The sequence below is a fragment of the Cuculus canorus genome, chromosome 1 (assembly GCF_017976375.1).
Source record: "Cuculus canorus isolate bCucCan1 chromosome 1, bCucCan1.pri, whole genome shotgun sequence".
In the NCBI taxonomy this organism is placed as follows: domain Eukaryota; kingdom Metazoa; phylum Chordata; class Aves; order Cuculiformes; family Cuculidae; genus Cuculus; species Cuculus canorus.
In genome coordinates, this window is record NC_071401.1 from 193,216,614 (window position 1) to 193,232,630 (window position 16,017).

The 16,017-nt window shown below is 40.2% G+C and overlaps 1 protein-coding gene across 1 annotated transcript in view; it reads right to left on the bottom strand.

The window, feature by feature from the left end:
* The window catches only part of PRKAR2B (protein kinase cAMP-dependent type II regulatory subunit beta), a 94,347-nt gene that overhangs the window by 54,726 nt on the left and 23,604 nt on the right, over positions 1–16,017 (bottom strand). Inside the window, exon 2 of the mRNA XM_054050221.1 lies at positions 8,314–8,349. Within this exon, the coding sequence (XP_053906196.1) occupies positions 8,314–8,349 (36 nt within the window). The remainder of the gene's footprint in view (positions 1–8,313; positions 8,350–16,017) is intronic.

The following is a 16,017-nucleotide window of genomic DNA, read 5'->3' on the forward strand; positions in this document are numbered from 1 at the left end:
GGGTGTTGGGAAATTCCTCAAGGTTTGTAAAGCATTTAAGTATTACAGCGATGGTAACTGTAAGAGACCATGGCAAGGAAGGACAATATTCTCTGTAAGGACTGGGGAGTACAGACTATACAATGCATTTATGTGAAAATACAAAATAAAGAAGGGAGTACATTCTCAGCAATTAGCAATTGCGGCAGCTGCTATTAAGGAATATGGTAGAAGAGGCACAGCTGTGTAGGAAAGCTGCATAAAACAGAACTGACGCCTGCCCTGCAAGAGGGACAGCAACTAAAGAAGGGCGTGTCCACTCACACAACGATGCATGGCATACGTCTGCACCCTTGTACAGCTGCAGCCTTGCAGAAGCCTGTGCAACCTAGCAACTTTCAGCAGGCTAACTTAGATGAAGATATTCTGCTTCTGTGACCTCCAGTAAGCCGCAACTTGTCACACTGATGTGCTACCATAAGTTTAAGTGTCGTCTTTACTGTCCTCTGTCATGCAACACAGATACACTCTAAAGCTCTGACAGCACTTTCTCCTTCTGGTTTTCCTCATCACTACAATGGCAGCCTTAGTGCCTAACTAGGTTTTAGTATTAAACATTACTATATCCCAGCTGACTATGTGCCTGTTTATTTGAAAAACTGAAGGATTGGGCATTTAAAATTATGGATTGATTCCATGCGTGTAACAAAGAACAAAGATGAATTCAGCACCACCCAAATTCAGTTTGGGGGTTACTCATCACTCAGAACAAGCAGAACCAGCAACTCTGCTGGAAGACCTACACTGAAATTACTGGTTCATCAGTAAAGTTCTTTATTATGCTTCCTTCTGTCCGCATGAATAAATATGCTTCTACAACAACACTGCCTCCTACCTGAGCATTTCAAAGAAGAGCTTACAGTTACTTCATTCCTTACCACTGCTTTTGGTACAGCTCCAGCTTCTGCCTTACTGTATGAAAGGGAATAGCACTTCATTTCATTAGCTGCCTTTCCGTGACAATTTTTAACATGCCAAAGGAAAGCGGGTGCCAGTCCCTAAGAAAATCTCATATAATTCAAGCAGATTGAAATTAGGAATGACATACTGTTCCTAGGGACAATCTATTCTCAGCTAAGAGTATGGATTTGTTCTTCCTAAACACCAGTTTGAATTAAAGAATTGAATTTAATATCATCTATGTTCTTCCATACTTATAATTTCAGAAAGCAATTAGTTATTCCTTCACTAACAGGACTCCCATACTCTAAATTCAGTAAAATTCCTCAGTGTTTCTTAAGTAGGTTGTCACATTTTCTGTAGATACCATTAAACTAAAAACTAGCAGTGATATATGTAAATGCTATTGTGGGCATGACTAATCCACAGTCCACACATCTGTTCAGAATAATGAAGCCTGAAACTTTTATCTTGTCACTTTCTTCCTAATGGCATCTTACGCAAAGATGAAGAATAGATAAATTGTTCTAGCAAACCCTGCTCCCAGATTTCCCCTTTATGAGGGCTGTGCAGAACTTCCCTCCTCCTATGTGAATGCATGCCAGAACAGAAGCAGTTATCATACGCCAGGCAGAGGCGTGAGCCCTGTGCGTCAGACAGGGAGAGCTGAGAACACCTATCTCTGCCGCTGCATGACAAGGGCACAGCCAACTCAGGCATGAAGGGCCGTTGATCGGTCACGCTGTAGGCATAGCCCTGATGCAGTGGCACTGTCTTGCTCTCAGCTGTGCAATCACAGGGCTTGGAGGTCTGATGGGCAACCCACCACTGAGGTCATCATAAAGTACCCACTGACTTGTTTGTGAAGTGCTTCAGTCTGTGTGTGTAGTATTTTACTGAAAAAACTAGCTTTGAGGGCTTAGAAATTAATCAGCGTGTTTCAATTGAAAGGTTTACTTATTTCTGAAAATTCTAAAAAGACTGAAAATGTCAAAGGTTTCCTATTACGTGTTTTCTGCCAACTGAGGTTAACAGAAAATATTTCTAACCGGCAGAAACTCTTGCTGTAAAATACTTAAATAATTACAAGGCTTGAGCAGAAGTGAACTAAAACAACTCTCTACCAATTCAAATTAGCTACCATCTGTGTTAGATAATTCCATTATCATGGCTTACGGGTATCTCAAGGAATTAAAAATAAAGAGCATCTCCTTTTTTCTCTTCCAACTGCTGACATTTTGTAACTCTTAAAATTTGTATAAGTAAAATGAGTTTTGGTTCTTAGAGAAACTTCCATACCTCTGTAAAAAGAGAAAACAAAAAAGAGAAGAAATAAAAGAAGAGATAAGCCACTAAACGTAGCCACATCTTTATCAGAAATTACTACAGTACATAAGTGACCTGACCTCCATACCAAAATATTTTTAATTTGAGTACATGGTAAATGAATTAAACACATCCTTTTCAAAGGACATGCTTCCTTCTTTCTAAGCTTTCCCTCTTTAGCTATTCAGCCAGCACCTATAAGTGACAGTTCTTAGCAGTGTGTGCAAAGGCAAAAAATATTTCCAATTTCAACAACTGCAAATAAAAAAAAAGTTTCAAAGTAGAAAAAAAAGGAATAATACTTGTTGCACAGAGATCTCCTCTAGTATTATGTGAGATTCTCTCTTTCTCGCTTAGGTTGATGGCTGATGCAGTAGGTGTATAATGTAAGCATTAATTTACTTCTAATGTGTTTCTCTCTTTTCACAGCAGAGGTTCTTACTGGCATCCACGGTAAAGAAGCCTGAAAAGTTTTGCCTTCTCTGCTTCCTTCTGTTCTTTCCACAACAGTGGTATCTCCCGGATGGCAAGTTTACTCCAGATAAAGCTAAGCCAACTATTCTCTAGAGGTTCAGTGCTAATGGACTCTGTTGACTATGTTTAAATTAGACTTTTTTAGAGCTTTGTGCAGAAGCTGGCAAATAAATAAAGCTATTTCTCTTTCTCATTTGGTTGAAAGAACAACATTTAAAACTCCATTTATTTCCTTTTCACAGGATGAAAATGGTGATATTGTCTGTGGGAGAGGAATGTGGAAGTTATCTCTGTTGTTTATAAGACATGCTCCACAGATGCCCTTGAGCCTATCAGTTATTCTTAGCATGAGCAGGCTAACCTACAGCAACCTCAGTTGGGTTCTCTTCACTTTTTCAGAAGCTTAAGCACATACAGAACTGAAGTAACTTTATAGACCATTATCTATTGGCTGGAGGTTAGCAACTGTAACACCCATTTACAAGAAGGGTTAGCGAGAGGATCCAGGGAACTCCGGTGCCAGGGAAGGTCACGGAGCAGGTCATCTTGAGTGCTATCACACAGCACATACAGGACAATCAAGTGATCAGGCTGAATCAGCAGGGGTTTATGAAAGGCAGGTCGTGCTTGACTAACCTGTTCTTCTATGACAAGGTTACCAACTTAATGGATGAGGCAAAGGCTGTGCATATAATGTGTCTGGACTTCAGTAAAGCCTTTGACACCATTTCTCACCGTATTCTGCTTGAGAAACTGGCTTCAACCAGCATGGACAGATATATCCTCTGCTGAGTTAAAAGCTGGATGGATGGTTGTGCCCAAAGAGTGGTGGTAAAGGGAGTTAAATCCAGTTGGAGGCTGCTCACTAGTGGTGTCCCCAGGGCTCAGTGTTTGGTCCAGTTCTGTTCAATATCTGTTATCAATGATCTGGATGAGGGGATTGACTGTATCCTTAGTAAGTTCGTTGATGACACTGAGCTGGGAGGAACGGTCCACGTGCTTGAGGGTAGAGAGGCTCTGCAAAGGGATCTGAACAGGCTGGACTGATTGGCTGAGGCCAATGGGATGAGGTTCAACAAGGCCAGTTGCAGAGCCCTGCGTGTCGAGCACAACAACCCCGTGCAGCGCTACAGGCTTGGAGTAGCATGGCTGGAAAGCTGCCCAGCAGAGAAGGACCTGGGGGTGTTGATTGACAGCGGATGAATATGAGCCAGCAGCATGTCCAGGTGGCCAAAAAGGCCAATGGCATCTTGGCTTGTATCAGAAACAGTGTGGCCAGCAGGACCAGGGAAGTGATTCTGCCCTTGTACTCGGCACTTGTGAGGCCAGACCTCGAATACTGTGTTCGGTTTTGAGCTTCTCACTACAAGAACAACATAGAGGTTCTGGAGTGTGTCCAGAGAAGGGCAATGAAGCTGGTCAAGGGGCTGGAGAACAAGCTTTATGAGGAGTGGCTGAGGAAACCGGGGCTGTTTAGCCTGGAGAAGAGGAGGCTGAGAGGAGACCTTATCACTGTCTACAACTACCTGAAAGGAGGTTGTAGAGAGGTGGGTGTTGGTCTCTTCTCCCAAGTGATTGGTGACAGAACTAGAGGGAATGGCCACAAGTTGCACCTGTGAAGATTAGACACCAGAAAACATTTCTTCATTGAAGGAGTTATCGGGCACTGGAACAGGCTGCCCAGGGAGGTTGTTGAGTCACCATCCCTGAAGGTATTGAAAAGATGGGTAGATGAAGTACTCAGGGATACGGTTTAGTAGTGGATAGGTAAGGTTGGAGTTGATGATCTCAAAGGTTTTTTCCAACCAAGCGATTCTATGATTCTATTTCTTAATATACTATACATTTGTATATAATAATAGCAAATGGGTATAAATTGCCTCCATTAATTTATACTCAATAGATACCATTCAAGTTCATTCTATAGCAAATCCATGATGGTTTGTTTTGTTGCATTACTCTAATTTCCTGCCAGTATTTAATGAAATAATTTACTTGTTTATGTATCCGTCAGAATACTGAAAAGCAGGGACCCAATCCTTTTGTTAACATACAGAAACACATTAGCTTTCCATCTCCAGGTATCTCATACTCAGATGAATTCTAATCTCATCCATAGCAAGAAAGTATCTGTGTATATTCAGAAAATGCACTTCTAGGCTACCTCTGCTTGTTCAGGAATTTCCACTCATTTTTCACCTCATGAGCATACCCACAGCTTTTTCTTCCACTTCATGCTGTTTCTACCTCCATGCTCCTCTTTGTTGCCATCCAAGTCTCTTGATTGCCTCAACAGTCTTTCCTCATTTCTCTTCATCTCAGTCCCACCAGATTTTAAAAGAAAAAATAAGGATTAACTACTTGCAGCTGTCTCATTGTTCATTCTAGCTCTGTAAAGTAGTTTTAATCTCCTCTACTTGCTAAACTGCACTAAGACTACGATATCTGTTATTCTTTGTGCATAGCCTAGAACACCGGAGTGCATTATTAACTGGCCCATAAGTAGCTATGTCATCAGCACTATGGTATACGTGTATTATATGCACAAAGCCCACATTGCATAAACACAGACATATGTGTAAACAGACAGAAAAGATACTAAATAAGGTAGGTCGATAAATTTTAATAATTGAAATTCAAGAACAATTAATTGATCCTAGTTTACTTGTGCCTTTATCCTCTACATACCAATGACAGTACATTAATACATTCACAGCATGTTAACAGGAACAGCTGTTAAATAATAAATGCCTTACTATACTGTTTTTCAGCAGGTGCTTCAGCAATTAAACTCCAGCTGCTTAATTTCTGGCTCAGTTAGGAAAAATAACTATATCTTATGCCACCAAATAAAATACTAGGCATTATCGAAAGAATAACAGAAACATCAAAATCAAGACATTCACTGTAGAGAATTATTGTTCTTTGTGAAGAAATATGTGTCATGTCTTGGCTTTTCCCTGCTTATGATCAGAAGAGCTCAAAAAGCAGCTTTAGCAGAATAATCTAGGAGCTTTCGCTGTGGGTATCACTGGATGTTATGCCTCAATTGGTGTCAGGAGTTCAGCTCTTTCTCCATCCCACTCCTGGCAAAAGGCAGTCACTACTGCCCCTCTTTCAGATGTAGTTATTGGGAGCCACGGCACAGGTTAGATGGAGACTCGGTGAAAACCAAAACACCACAACCTCCCGTATTTCTGTTTTCTTTCAATCAATGCACCTTCAGGCAGCACAAGTCCTAGCTCTATGCAAGGGAAGTAGAGACAACCTAGAGGCAGAGGTGTGACAAAGGCCCGGACCCAAAAATCACTCTCTCAGAATCAGCCTGCAGTATCACTAGAAACCACATGCTACAGCTAACTCTCCAAACACTCGTCATTAACTTGGAGTAGAGTTTATCAGAAGCAAATCTTCAAAACCACTCAAGAAACAACAATCTTGCATGCTTCAAACTCTAAAATCGCTCTTAGCTAAATAGCCTAAAACTAAGATAAATCCATATTTGAGAAAAACCCTGTTTCGTTCGGTCAGCCTCTCATTACATAAACATGAAAACTGACTTCAATTTCAGAATGCTATTAAGCTATCAAGCATAAAAAGACAGCTAATATCTGGCTGTTCCACTTGCAAGGTATCTTGACTACCTTAATGCACCCAAACAACTGTTCAATTAAAAAAAAGTACCTAAAAATATGGTTTGAACTGCAAACATCCCTGTAAAATGTAGCATTAACAGCATCACCCGTTTCATAGTTTTAATGTTATTTTTATCAATCAAGTTTCTTAAACCATAGAGTGGTTTGGGTTGGAAGGGACCTTAAAGATCATTTGTACTGTACCTCTCCAGTAGTCATTTATTATTTAAGAAAAGAAAGAACTGTCAGCATTCATGGCTTGTTTGAAAAATAATTAAGGTGACTATTAAAGCTGCCAGAAACGTAATAAAGTAGAAGCTACAGTAGATTGCAGTATTACCTTGTTCTAGCTTGAAATTATTTACATAATTTCATCTGGACCACACTTAACTCATTATTATGAATAAGATAATTCTATTTTATCTTTCCATAACAAGACCAAAACACACAAAATATTAATTGTCCATAGAAACTATTTCCCCAATAACTACAAAACCTTCAGGCTTCTGACATGTTTTTACTTTCCTTTTAAAGGAACATTAAAAATAACTGTGGTTTTTTTTCCTTAAGCATTAGCTTTTCAAACAATCAAACTCTCCTAATGAAATGCAAAAGCTTCTCACACATCTGTTATAAGGATTGCATTCATTAAAGTCAGCTATCAATCAGTCACAGTAAAACTTTACTTAAAACATGCTATGTAATTTGCATAAAGCCCTGCTCTCTGTTACTGAGAGATAGTTAACGAATCATTACTTTCATTTCATGCTACAGTACCTCATGAAATATTATCAATACTTAAAACATGAGAATACTTGCAATTCATTACACTTTCTTACATTATGCTACATATGCTATGCACCAATCCTGCAAATGTAAACATCCATTTCTCTATATGCTTCCTTAGTAATCCTGTAGATCTCCACTAAAATCTTTGTATTGACTGTGGTTGTAACTAGCAAAATTAGAAGTCTGGATAGACTTACTGCATTACAGAATACAAACTTTATTAAATTTACTAAAAATGATCTGCAGTTGAAAACAGAACGCATTTCATAGATTTTAAACTTTGTGTACTGAGATGACTAGGAGCAGCTGCTATCTGCTCTGCTGACTCCTACCAGTCAGTCATTAGTTGCACCACAGTTAGTGTTGGCTTTTACACCCCACTTGCAGATTCATAGTATTTCAAATAAGTCAGAGTTAGGTTCTGGGCCTCATGCTTCCAGAGAAAAAGCCCTCAAAATTACACTTAAGGGCTATGATATGGCAGAACAATAAGTAGAGGCCACAGATCTTCATTTTAAGTGATACATAATTTGGAGGGATCTATTACACGCAACACAATAAGGTAAATAACCTTCTGAGCCAGCACGAACCACGTTAACTTGCAGAATACACAAATCGGCACCAAGCTAGGCAGGAGCATCCCTAGCACAACACCCCACCACAGCAATGCTGTTGCTAGGACCTGACTTGCCAGCTCTTCACAGCAGAACAACGCATCATGTACACAGAGCAGCTCAGTTTGAAGAACACTGGGAAACTTATACGCAGTTGTACATTTTCTGACCATAGGCGACCACCAAATGGCTGTTTCAGGCTGTCTATGAAGTAAACAAGACAACCCCACATCAGATTACAGTCAGGTCTTGCTTTTTAAGTGCCGTTCTGTTAGGACTAAGATTATTTTCTTCAAAGGACAAAAAAGAAAAACTTAGGTTTTTCAGAAATTCCACAGCAACAAGAAGACTTCATGCAAGTTCTGCAACCTGAAACCTTGGCTACATTCTTCAGTAAACCACGTAACGGGTTTGAGGTTAAGCTAAATCAGTAGTCGTCATAGAAATCTGATTAGCGCCTTACATGACAACCACCATCGGTATTATGTTTCAACTGTTACGTAGACCAATGAAACATGCAACTTTATCCAACTTACCTGATGCCCGTCTGGTGAATCGATTTATCACTGGAGCTGAAAGAAATCAGAAGATTTCCATTAGATTACTTTTGCAATAGTCTAACACACTTTAAACACAACATTATACTCGATTCAAAGGGCAACAGCTACAAAAATCCATTAACCATCATTTTTTAATCTTTTTAGAAACCCATGTTAACTTCATACACAGTTCAACTTTTAAGCAGCTTTTCAAGTGATATGTTAGACAGTAACTAGCAAGCTTTCAAGACCATTTTCAGCTTCTTAAGAGTTACTGTTACTTGTTGCTGTTCATCACTGGCTGTGAAACAATTAGATCTGCATTTCCATTATTTACTGAGAGCACAGAAATTGGCATCTTGCAAAAAATGACACAAGCATGGATTTAAAAAAAGAAAAATATGTAAAATAACTAATTTTACTTTTTACAAAATATACCTATTAGAAATCTGTCAACACAGACACGCCTATAGAGAAAAAGACTCATTGCAATCCAGTCTGAAAGATCAACTTTTGCTTTCACTAACCTTTAAAACTCCTTGAGTAAGTCAGTAACAATGCCAGCCCCTGCCCAAACCCCAGTTTTGCAGTGCAAGTCACTGTTTTCTAGTGTCATCTTGGCACATCTCTAGCTATGTGCTGCCAAACATTTGGAATCGGACTCCTGTCTTTTTTCCAACTGGGAGAGATCGCAAAATACATCTTAAAACACAGTTTTGCCTCAAATTCATTTCCAGGTTTACCAGCTTTTTCAAGACCTACTAGAGATAAAATAAGTAAAGAAATACAATTTTATGTTTTGTCTTCTAAATACAACCTTCAGTCTGCTTCTAATTAATAAGAAACACTAGTCTTGAACTCCACTTTCATATGATACATTAGCTGCTGGAATAAACAGTAAGAAGAAAATATGAATGACCTAATTTCAAACGTGGGCAGCAGCTACATTAAAAATTTATGCCCTTACAGTGCTTATTAATATTCAACCCTAAAAATTGCTCTGAATGTTTACATGGAATTGAAAAATATTGAACTTTTTTTTTTATTTTATCTCACTTAATTTTACATGGGAGTTATGCATTTTTTCTTGAACATCTAAGCCAAGATAAAGAGGAAAAAAAACAGCTGAGAAAACAGAAGAGACAGCAAGAGCTTGAGATGCAAACTGACTTTTTATTCCTTTAGGGAGAAAAAATAACAGAGCAAAGCTACAATTTCTCAACCATGGTTGCAGATGGTTTGTGCAGGCATACAGAGGAGTGACAGGTCCAAGCAGCAAGAAATACACTGGGAAACCTGAGTGCAGTAGTTCAGAGTGCTGGTCATGAGCAAGGAAACCCCTGGTGAATAAGTTATCACAAATCCCAAGCTCATGTACAAATAAATAAGAGAGTAACATAACCAGTAAGTTATTTTCAAATGTGAATTCAAATTCATCCCAACTTTCACCCCAAGACAAGAAATTTAGACACATATTTTTTATTAGAGCGGACATCATATTTTATGCAACTACTGTTTTCTAATACAGGGGATTGCTTCTTTCTGTTTTGTTTCTAGATTTATGGACCAAATTAATTTCAGTACACCAGTCATAAATGTCACCATCAGATGGCTGAGCTGTAACCTCCAGTGTGTAAATCAGCAGCAGTTTTCAGCAAATGTGCTCACATTAAAAAAAAATAGTATGTGGAATCTGACATATTTCTAAGAAGAAACTATGAAACAGTGCTTTGCTCCTATTCAAAAGCTTTCCCCAAAGTCAGGGAGGGTATGTTGCTGTGGCTGTCAGTTCTGTACATCATCTGTAGATTTGAAGATTTAACTCCTCTAGACAGCCACTTCAGCACATTTTAACAACGCAAAAAAATGGTATCTAACACAAAACTACCATAATTTGGATACTACTTGTCTCTGAAAGAAGTTACTGGGACTGTCAGATACAGGTCCTTTTCCACCTCCTTCCAGCTACACACTTCCAAATTCAGTCTCTTATTTGGCTGCAGGGAGCTTAATTCATTTTGCAATAAATTTTTACAAGTCATTTACTGTTAGGAAAATAAGGTGGGGAGGCAGGGAATTAAAAATAGCAAGAATGTCAGAACCTTGATAAGCAACAGGTTTTGAGCTCATGAGAATAATCAAGTTTTTGAGCTGCAACCAGGCAAAGCCTTCCTTCCCAGACTGGGCTTTCATGAGGTCATCCAAATGTGTTACTGGGAGACTTAGAAGCAGCACCCACAGTTCTTTGTTAAGGAGCAAGCTGAACTACTCACTATTTCCCTTGAGGCAAACTGCAATATACTTTTGTTGCCCAGAAAGACTAAGTGTAGTCTTACAAGAAGGTCTCAGAGAATCATCAGTCATACAGAAATTTAGCTAGGATTTTCACTACAAAGTAGATGCATGGTCAGCCAGGTCACTGGCGGGCAGGATAAGCACAGTGAGGTGCACAAAAGAGAATCTAGGAAGCATTTTGCTGGAGCTGTAAAAAAAATACTGTCTTTCAAACATGTCAGGAGGTGAAAGTCTTGGCTCAGAAACAAATGGACACAATTGATGGAAGAAATATTCAAGGACGAATATTAAATGCTCTTCCTGGACCCACAGAGCATCAGGAGCAACAGAAATTTCCAGTGAAGAAGCACTAGTTGCTTTACTCGTGCCTATCATCTTCCCTGGATATCTCTTTTCAGCCACTGTCCTTGCTGTTTTGGGCTAAGGCTGACTCCTAAGTCTGGATGGGGATGACTGTTGTGATTGAGAAGGCTCAGGTGAAAGCAGCACCCAGAGAGTACCATACCAAGAGACAGCCTTGGCCTCCAGGTTTCACTGTGAGGGCAGTTTTGAAAATCCACTCACAGGCCGCATAGATATTGCATTTCCATCTATGGGTTCAAACTCTAAGCTATGTGCAGGCACAAGAAGCACATCTGGCTACAGTGCTTCCCACCCTGCTGCTGCAGCCGCTCCTCAACACCTCTCGACCCTCTCCTTCCAGCCACAGCCACAAGCGGCTTCTCAAGACTTTCAGTGCCTGCCTGTAGGCACAGCAGAAAGCAGCTGGCTGTTCTGTAGGCTGCCCGAGGACTGCTCCCTACCTAACCCAGGCAGACTTGTCAGAGGGCCACCCCTTCCATGACAACACCCCACCTGCAACACTGCTGAGAGAGGCCAGTTCGTGGCACCACAATATTCCAGCGAGGGTAAAGTCAGCAGGGAAATGAACGGGCTTGAGGCAATACCCTTGTGGCTATTGAAGTTAACTCTACAGCAGAAATACACTTTATGTTAAAGGTTATAGTGACATTGTGCTGAAGATAAGTTGCTCAGAATGATTCCATAAAACAATTTGCTAGTAAAAAACTGCTTACAGTAACTTACAGCCATACCCACCCCCCTAGACTTGTGCAAAATACAAAAGGAACGAGAAACATGGATTGCAAAAACTTGTCATTGCAAAATCCCGGCATTTTACCCAATAAAGGGTAAACTGGCATGCAGATAAATTCAGACAGTGACATTTGATCTTTTTTTACAGCAAGAGAAAGGGTGCTGCACCACAACTGAGTAATATACTACAGCACACGCAAGATCCTGTTTAAGTGCACAGCGTCACTCCAGTATTCAACATGATTCTTCATGTTCTAGTTTGTCCCAACCAAAATCTGTTACAAACTTACATGGGGGAAAATAAGTAAAGGGGGCAGGTGGAAGAGAAATTACAAGAGTCTGTATCCTGATGAAGTTTTCATTAAATAATCATTTGAAACTGTGCAAGCTGTTGATCCTTACATGACACATTACAGTTGTTTTGCTGTTAGTGCTATGTAAGAGAGAATTCCGCCATCTAAAATGTTACCTGCTAGCAGCTGAAATTCATGTTTGCAAGTCCTTGCTCAGATAACCAATGGAATCCTAGAATTGTTTGGTTGGAAAAAACCTTTGAGATCATGAAGTCCAACCATATCTGTCTACTACTAAACCATATCTCTGAGTACCTTGTCTACCTATCTTTCAAACAGCTCCAGGGACAGTGAGTCAACCACTTCCCTTGGCAGCCTGTGCTGATGTCTGATAACCCATGCCGTGAACAAATTTTCCCTAATATCAAATTTAAACCTCCCCAGGCATAACTTGAGGCCGTTTCCTCTCATTCTACCACTTGTAACTTGGGAGAAAAGACCAACACCCACCTCGCTCCAACTCTTTCAGGCAGTTGTAGACAGTGATAGTACAGTTTTTAAAATATTTTGGCAATACAGATCAAGTAAATAAACAGAATTATTCATAAATGATCAAAAGAGGCTGAAGTGTTTTAATACATCTATTTACCAAGAACATAGGCTGTGAAAACAACACCAAACTACACAAAGCATGCACTAAAATTTTTTCCATCACTCACAACTATATAACCATTGCTCCTTTCCCCACTGTACTTCACCTCTCATACTGATCTTCCCAAGCATTAAGCAGGTATGAAAACAGCGCTGTGAAACAGACCACAGAAGCAGCATAATTTTTTAAGTAGAGAAGGAAATGGGGTCTACGGGGTTGTCTACAGAGCACCAAGACTCTGAAGGTAATGCTAAAGAAGGATCTCTAGCTGAGCATCCTCTACATAGTTAACTTGTTTTGATAGTTCGAGCTGTCCATTTTTGCAGACTCACAGTTTAAAGCGCTCAAAGTCGGGTTTGCTTTAGAAACTGTCAGAGATTCTTGTGCCATTAATGTCACCTGGAATAAGAGGCTAAACACGTTGCAGACATTAGACATGCAGCCTTCCTAAGAACTCAGGGACTGTCAGCCCAGGATTGAACAAGAAGTTCTGCTAATCAGGGGCTGCTATGGACGCGCTCAAGCGCTCTGACCACCAGACCTGTAAACTGGAGCCTTCTGCAGGTCTGTAGACCAGGCAAATACACAACCCTGGGCTATGCTGTACAGCACATGGGGAACCCATGTGTGCCCAAGCCAGCGTGAGCACACCCAGCTCCCTGCAGCCACTCTGGTGGATGGAGGCTATCAGGAGACTGCTCAGGCCACTCAAGGCAATGCTCTTTCAGAGCAAAAACCACAAAATCAAAATGCCCACTTTGAGTGACAAGGGCTGGCAGGAAATTAGTGATTAATCTTCAGTATTAGTAAAATTAGAACACTTTCCACAAGCCCCACTTTCAATTAGCCACTGTAATTTCTTCATAGGGCAAAGGGTGAAATGCTCTTAAAAATCCCAACCAACCAAAGAAAAATTGTATATGGCTATTGCATGTTTAAAGCCCTCAAATTTGGCAGCCCACAGCCCCCAAAAAACAGCTCTATTTACATGGCAGGTATACCACTAATATATCTTAAAAATATAAAGATATATCTGCACCACAGCAGATATTCCTAGGGTGGAAGACTCAACTGCCCCAAGTGAGGCTATGAAACAAAAGTCACAGCCAAATCATACAACTTTTTCTATCCCATTGAGTGCAAAAAACACTGTTAAAACTTTCAAGAACCTCATCGAGGTCAGTGGGTTAAACACAGCTCAGATTGCAACAAGAAACTGAGAACCTGCTCTCAACACATGACATTTTATATTGTCTAACCCTAGTGATTTCAGAAGAGTTATTCCTGGTTCACACATTATTTTTCATCATGTATCTCAAAATCCCAGGCCAAGTTTCAACTGATGAGCATCACGGGTGCCACAGGATCCACCTTTTCAGTTGTAGGCTTAGCAGTTGCTTAGAGGTCCAGCAACTTTCAGAAATATTTTGAATTACACCTATATTAGTCACATTTCTATATTATGCAAATTATCATTAGCTTGTTTCCTTTCATAAACAGATTATTAATTAGAATGAGCTAATCAGAACAAGAGAAAAATCAAATCTAAATGAATGCCTTTCTAAAATACATGCTTTAGTCAGACTTATGTTTTGAGGTCCCAAATGGGTGAAATACAATTAACTTCCCATTACCTGTGGGATAACAATACATTGGGACACCATGGATAATAATAACAGCAATAATTTGGGGCCATTCTAATGTTCCTTCATCACAGGAAACTTTAATTTTAGTTCAACATTGTTCCAGTCAGAATGATTATTTTGGAGCACTTCCAGGTGAACCAGACATATGATAATACCATTACGCTAATGTACCTTTGCACTAATAAGACCTCATAGAATGTCCTGGAAGGCAGGACAAGCAACACCACTGCCACCACCTTGCATGCTCTTCCCTATGGGAGCCTCCAAAGCCAGTTCCCACACCTGCACATACGCCCTTTCCAGCGCTGCTGGAGGTCCAACGCAGCTGCTGCTGAGCCACAACTAACAAGACCATCTTCATGAAACTAACTGCAGCCAGATGCCTCGGTGTGCCAAATTTTGCAGGCATATCGTGGGGTACCCGAGTGCTCCACACACACGCAGCTATGGAGCAGCACCGGAGCTGGCTCCAAGAGCAGCTCAGCTTTGTGCAGCAGTACCAGTGCAGGTAGCAGTGGCTCAGGTAATCCACAACCACAATGCAACAGACTATCCACTACGGATAATTTACCAATGGAAAATTGCTGACTGCATTTACAGTCGATACCATACCTAAGGTCAAGGTATACTGTCTTTTCTTGCTTAGAATCACTGAATAGGACTAGCATACAGATTTTGGAAGATAATAAAATCAAGCTGTTAAAAGTTAAATGAAATTACATAAATTATGGAATAAAACTATACAGTATAGCTCTCTATATTCCTTAAGAAAATTGTTACAGTTCTAATAGCTTCAGAAACGGTTTGCTTTGCTCTGAAGAGCTAGCTATTCTTCCTTCTAGTTTTCAGACTTTTGTTGTTACATTCACTGACAGTTTGAAGAAATTACTCTGACAAAGGAGGGAGTTGTCAGGTCTATAGAGAATGCCTCTCATCTTTTCTCTGTGAAAGGCCATGACGACTGTGAGGAAAGGGGATGAGACCAGGGAATATGCAACTGTTATTCAGAAGACAAACAAACAGCCCTTGCAATACAGTAGTCAGATAGAGAACAGCTTTTTAAATGTGTTTCAATTTCTGGAAATTTAACAGCAACAGTAATATTTTAATGATTAAATGCATAAGATAAATTTTATTATTATTAAATTCAAGAAAAGCACGCAGGCATAGCCTTCACACACAAAGAAAAGGTAAATCACAGCCACACAGGTGTCCACCGTAACACTCAGCCAAGGAGCCTAAAAGGTTAGCCAGTAACACTGCCGCCATATTTCCCAATAAACAAACCTTAACAACTCAGGAGGATCTTAAGTCCATTCCAACACACTGATTTTCCATGGGGAGGTAAACCCACAGCCCTTCAGAGGGTGGGATCTGCATGCAGAGGGATCTGGCTCCATGCAAAGAAGGGTGCATTCCTGGAAGGCATCACAAGTAGGTGCTTTTAGAAGAGTGTGTTTCCTAAGGAGCCACAGCTGCTATGTACCCAAGCAGGCAGAATGCATACGTACAGGCAGAATGCAGGCAGTGAGACATGAAGTAACACATGCTTTCAGGGAGTCCCACAGACAGAGACTGAGAAATCCAAGATAAGGAAGAAACGATGCTACAGTGGCAGTATTTACGTGCTACTGATAGAAAAAGTGAGAGAATAATTTGGCTGTTGCAAGAAAAGTAGATGCTGGTGAAAGAAAATAGCTACATCAAATAGGATGCCTTA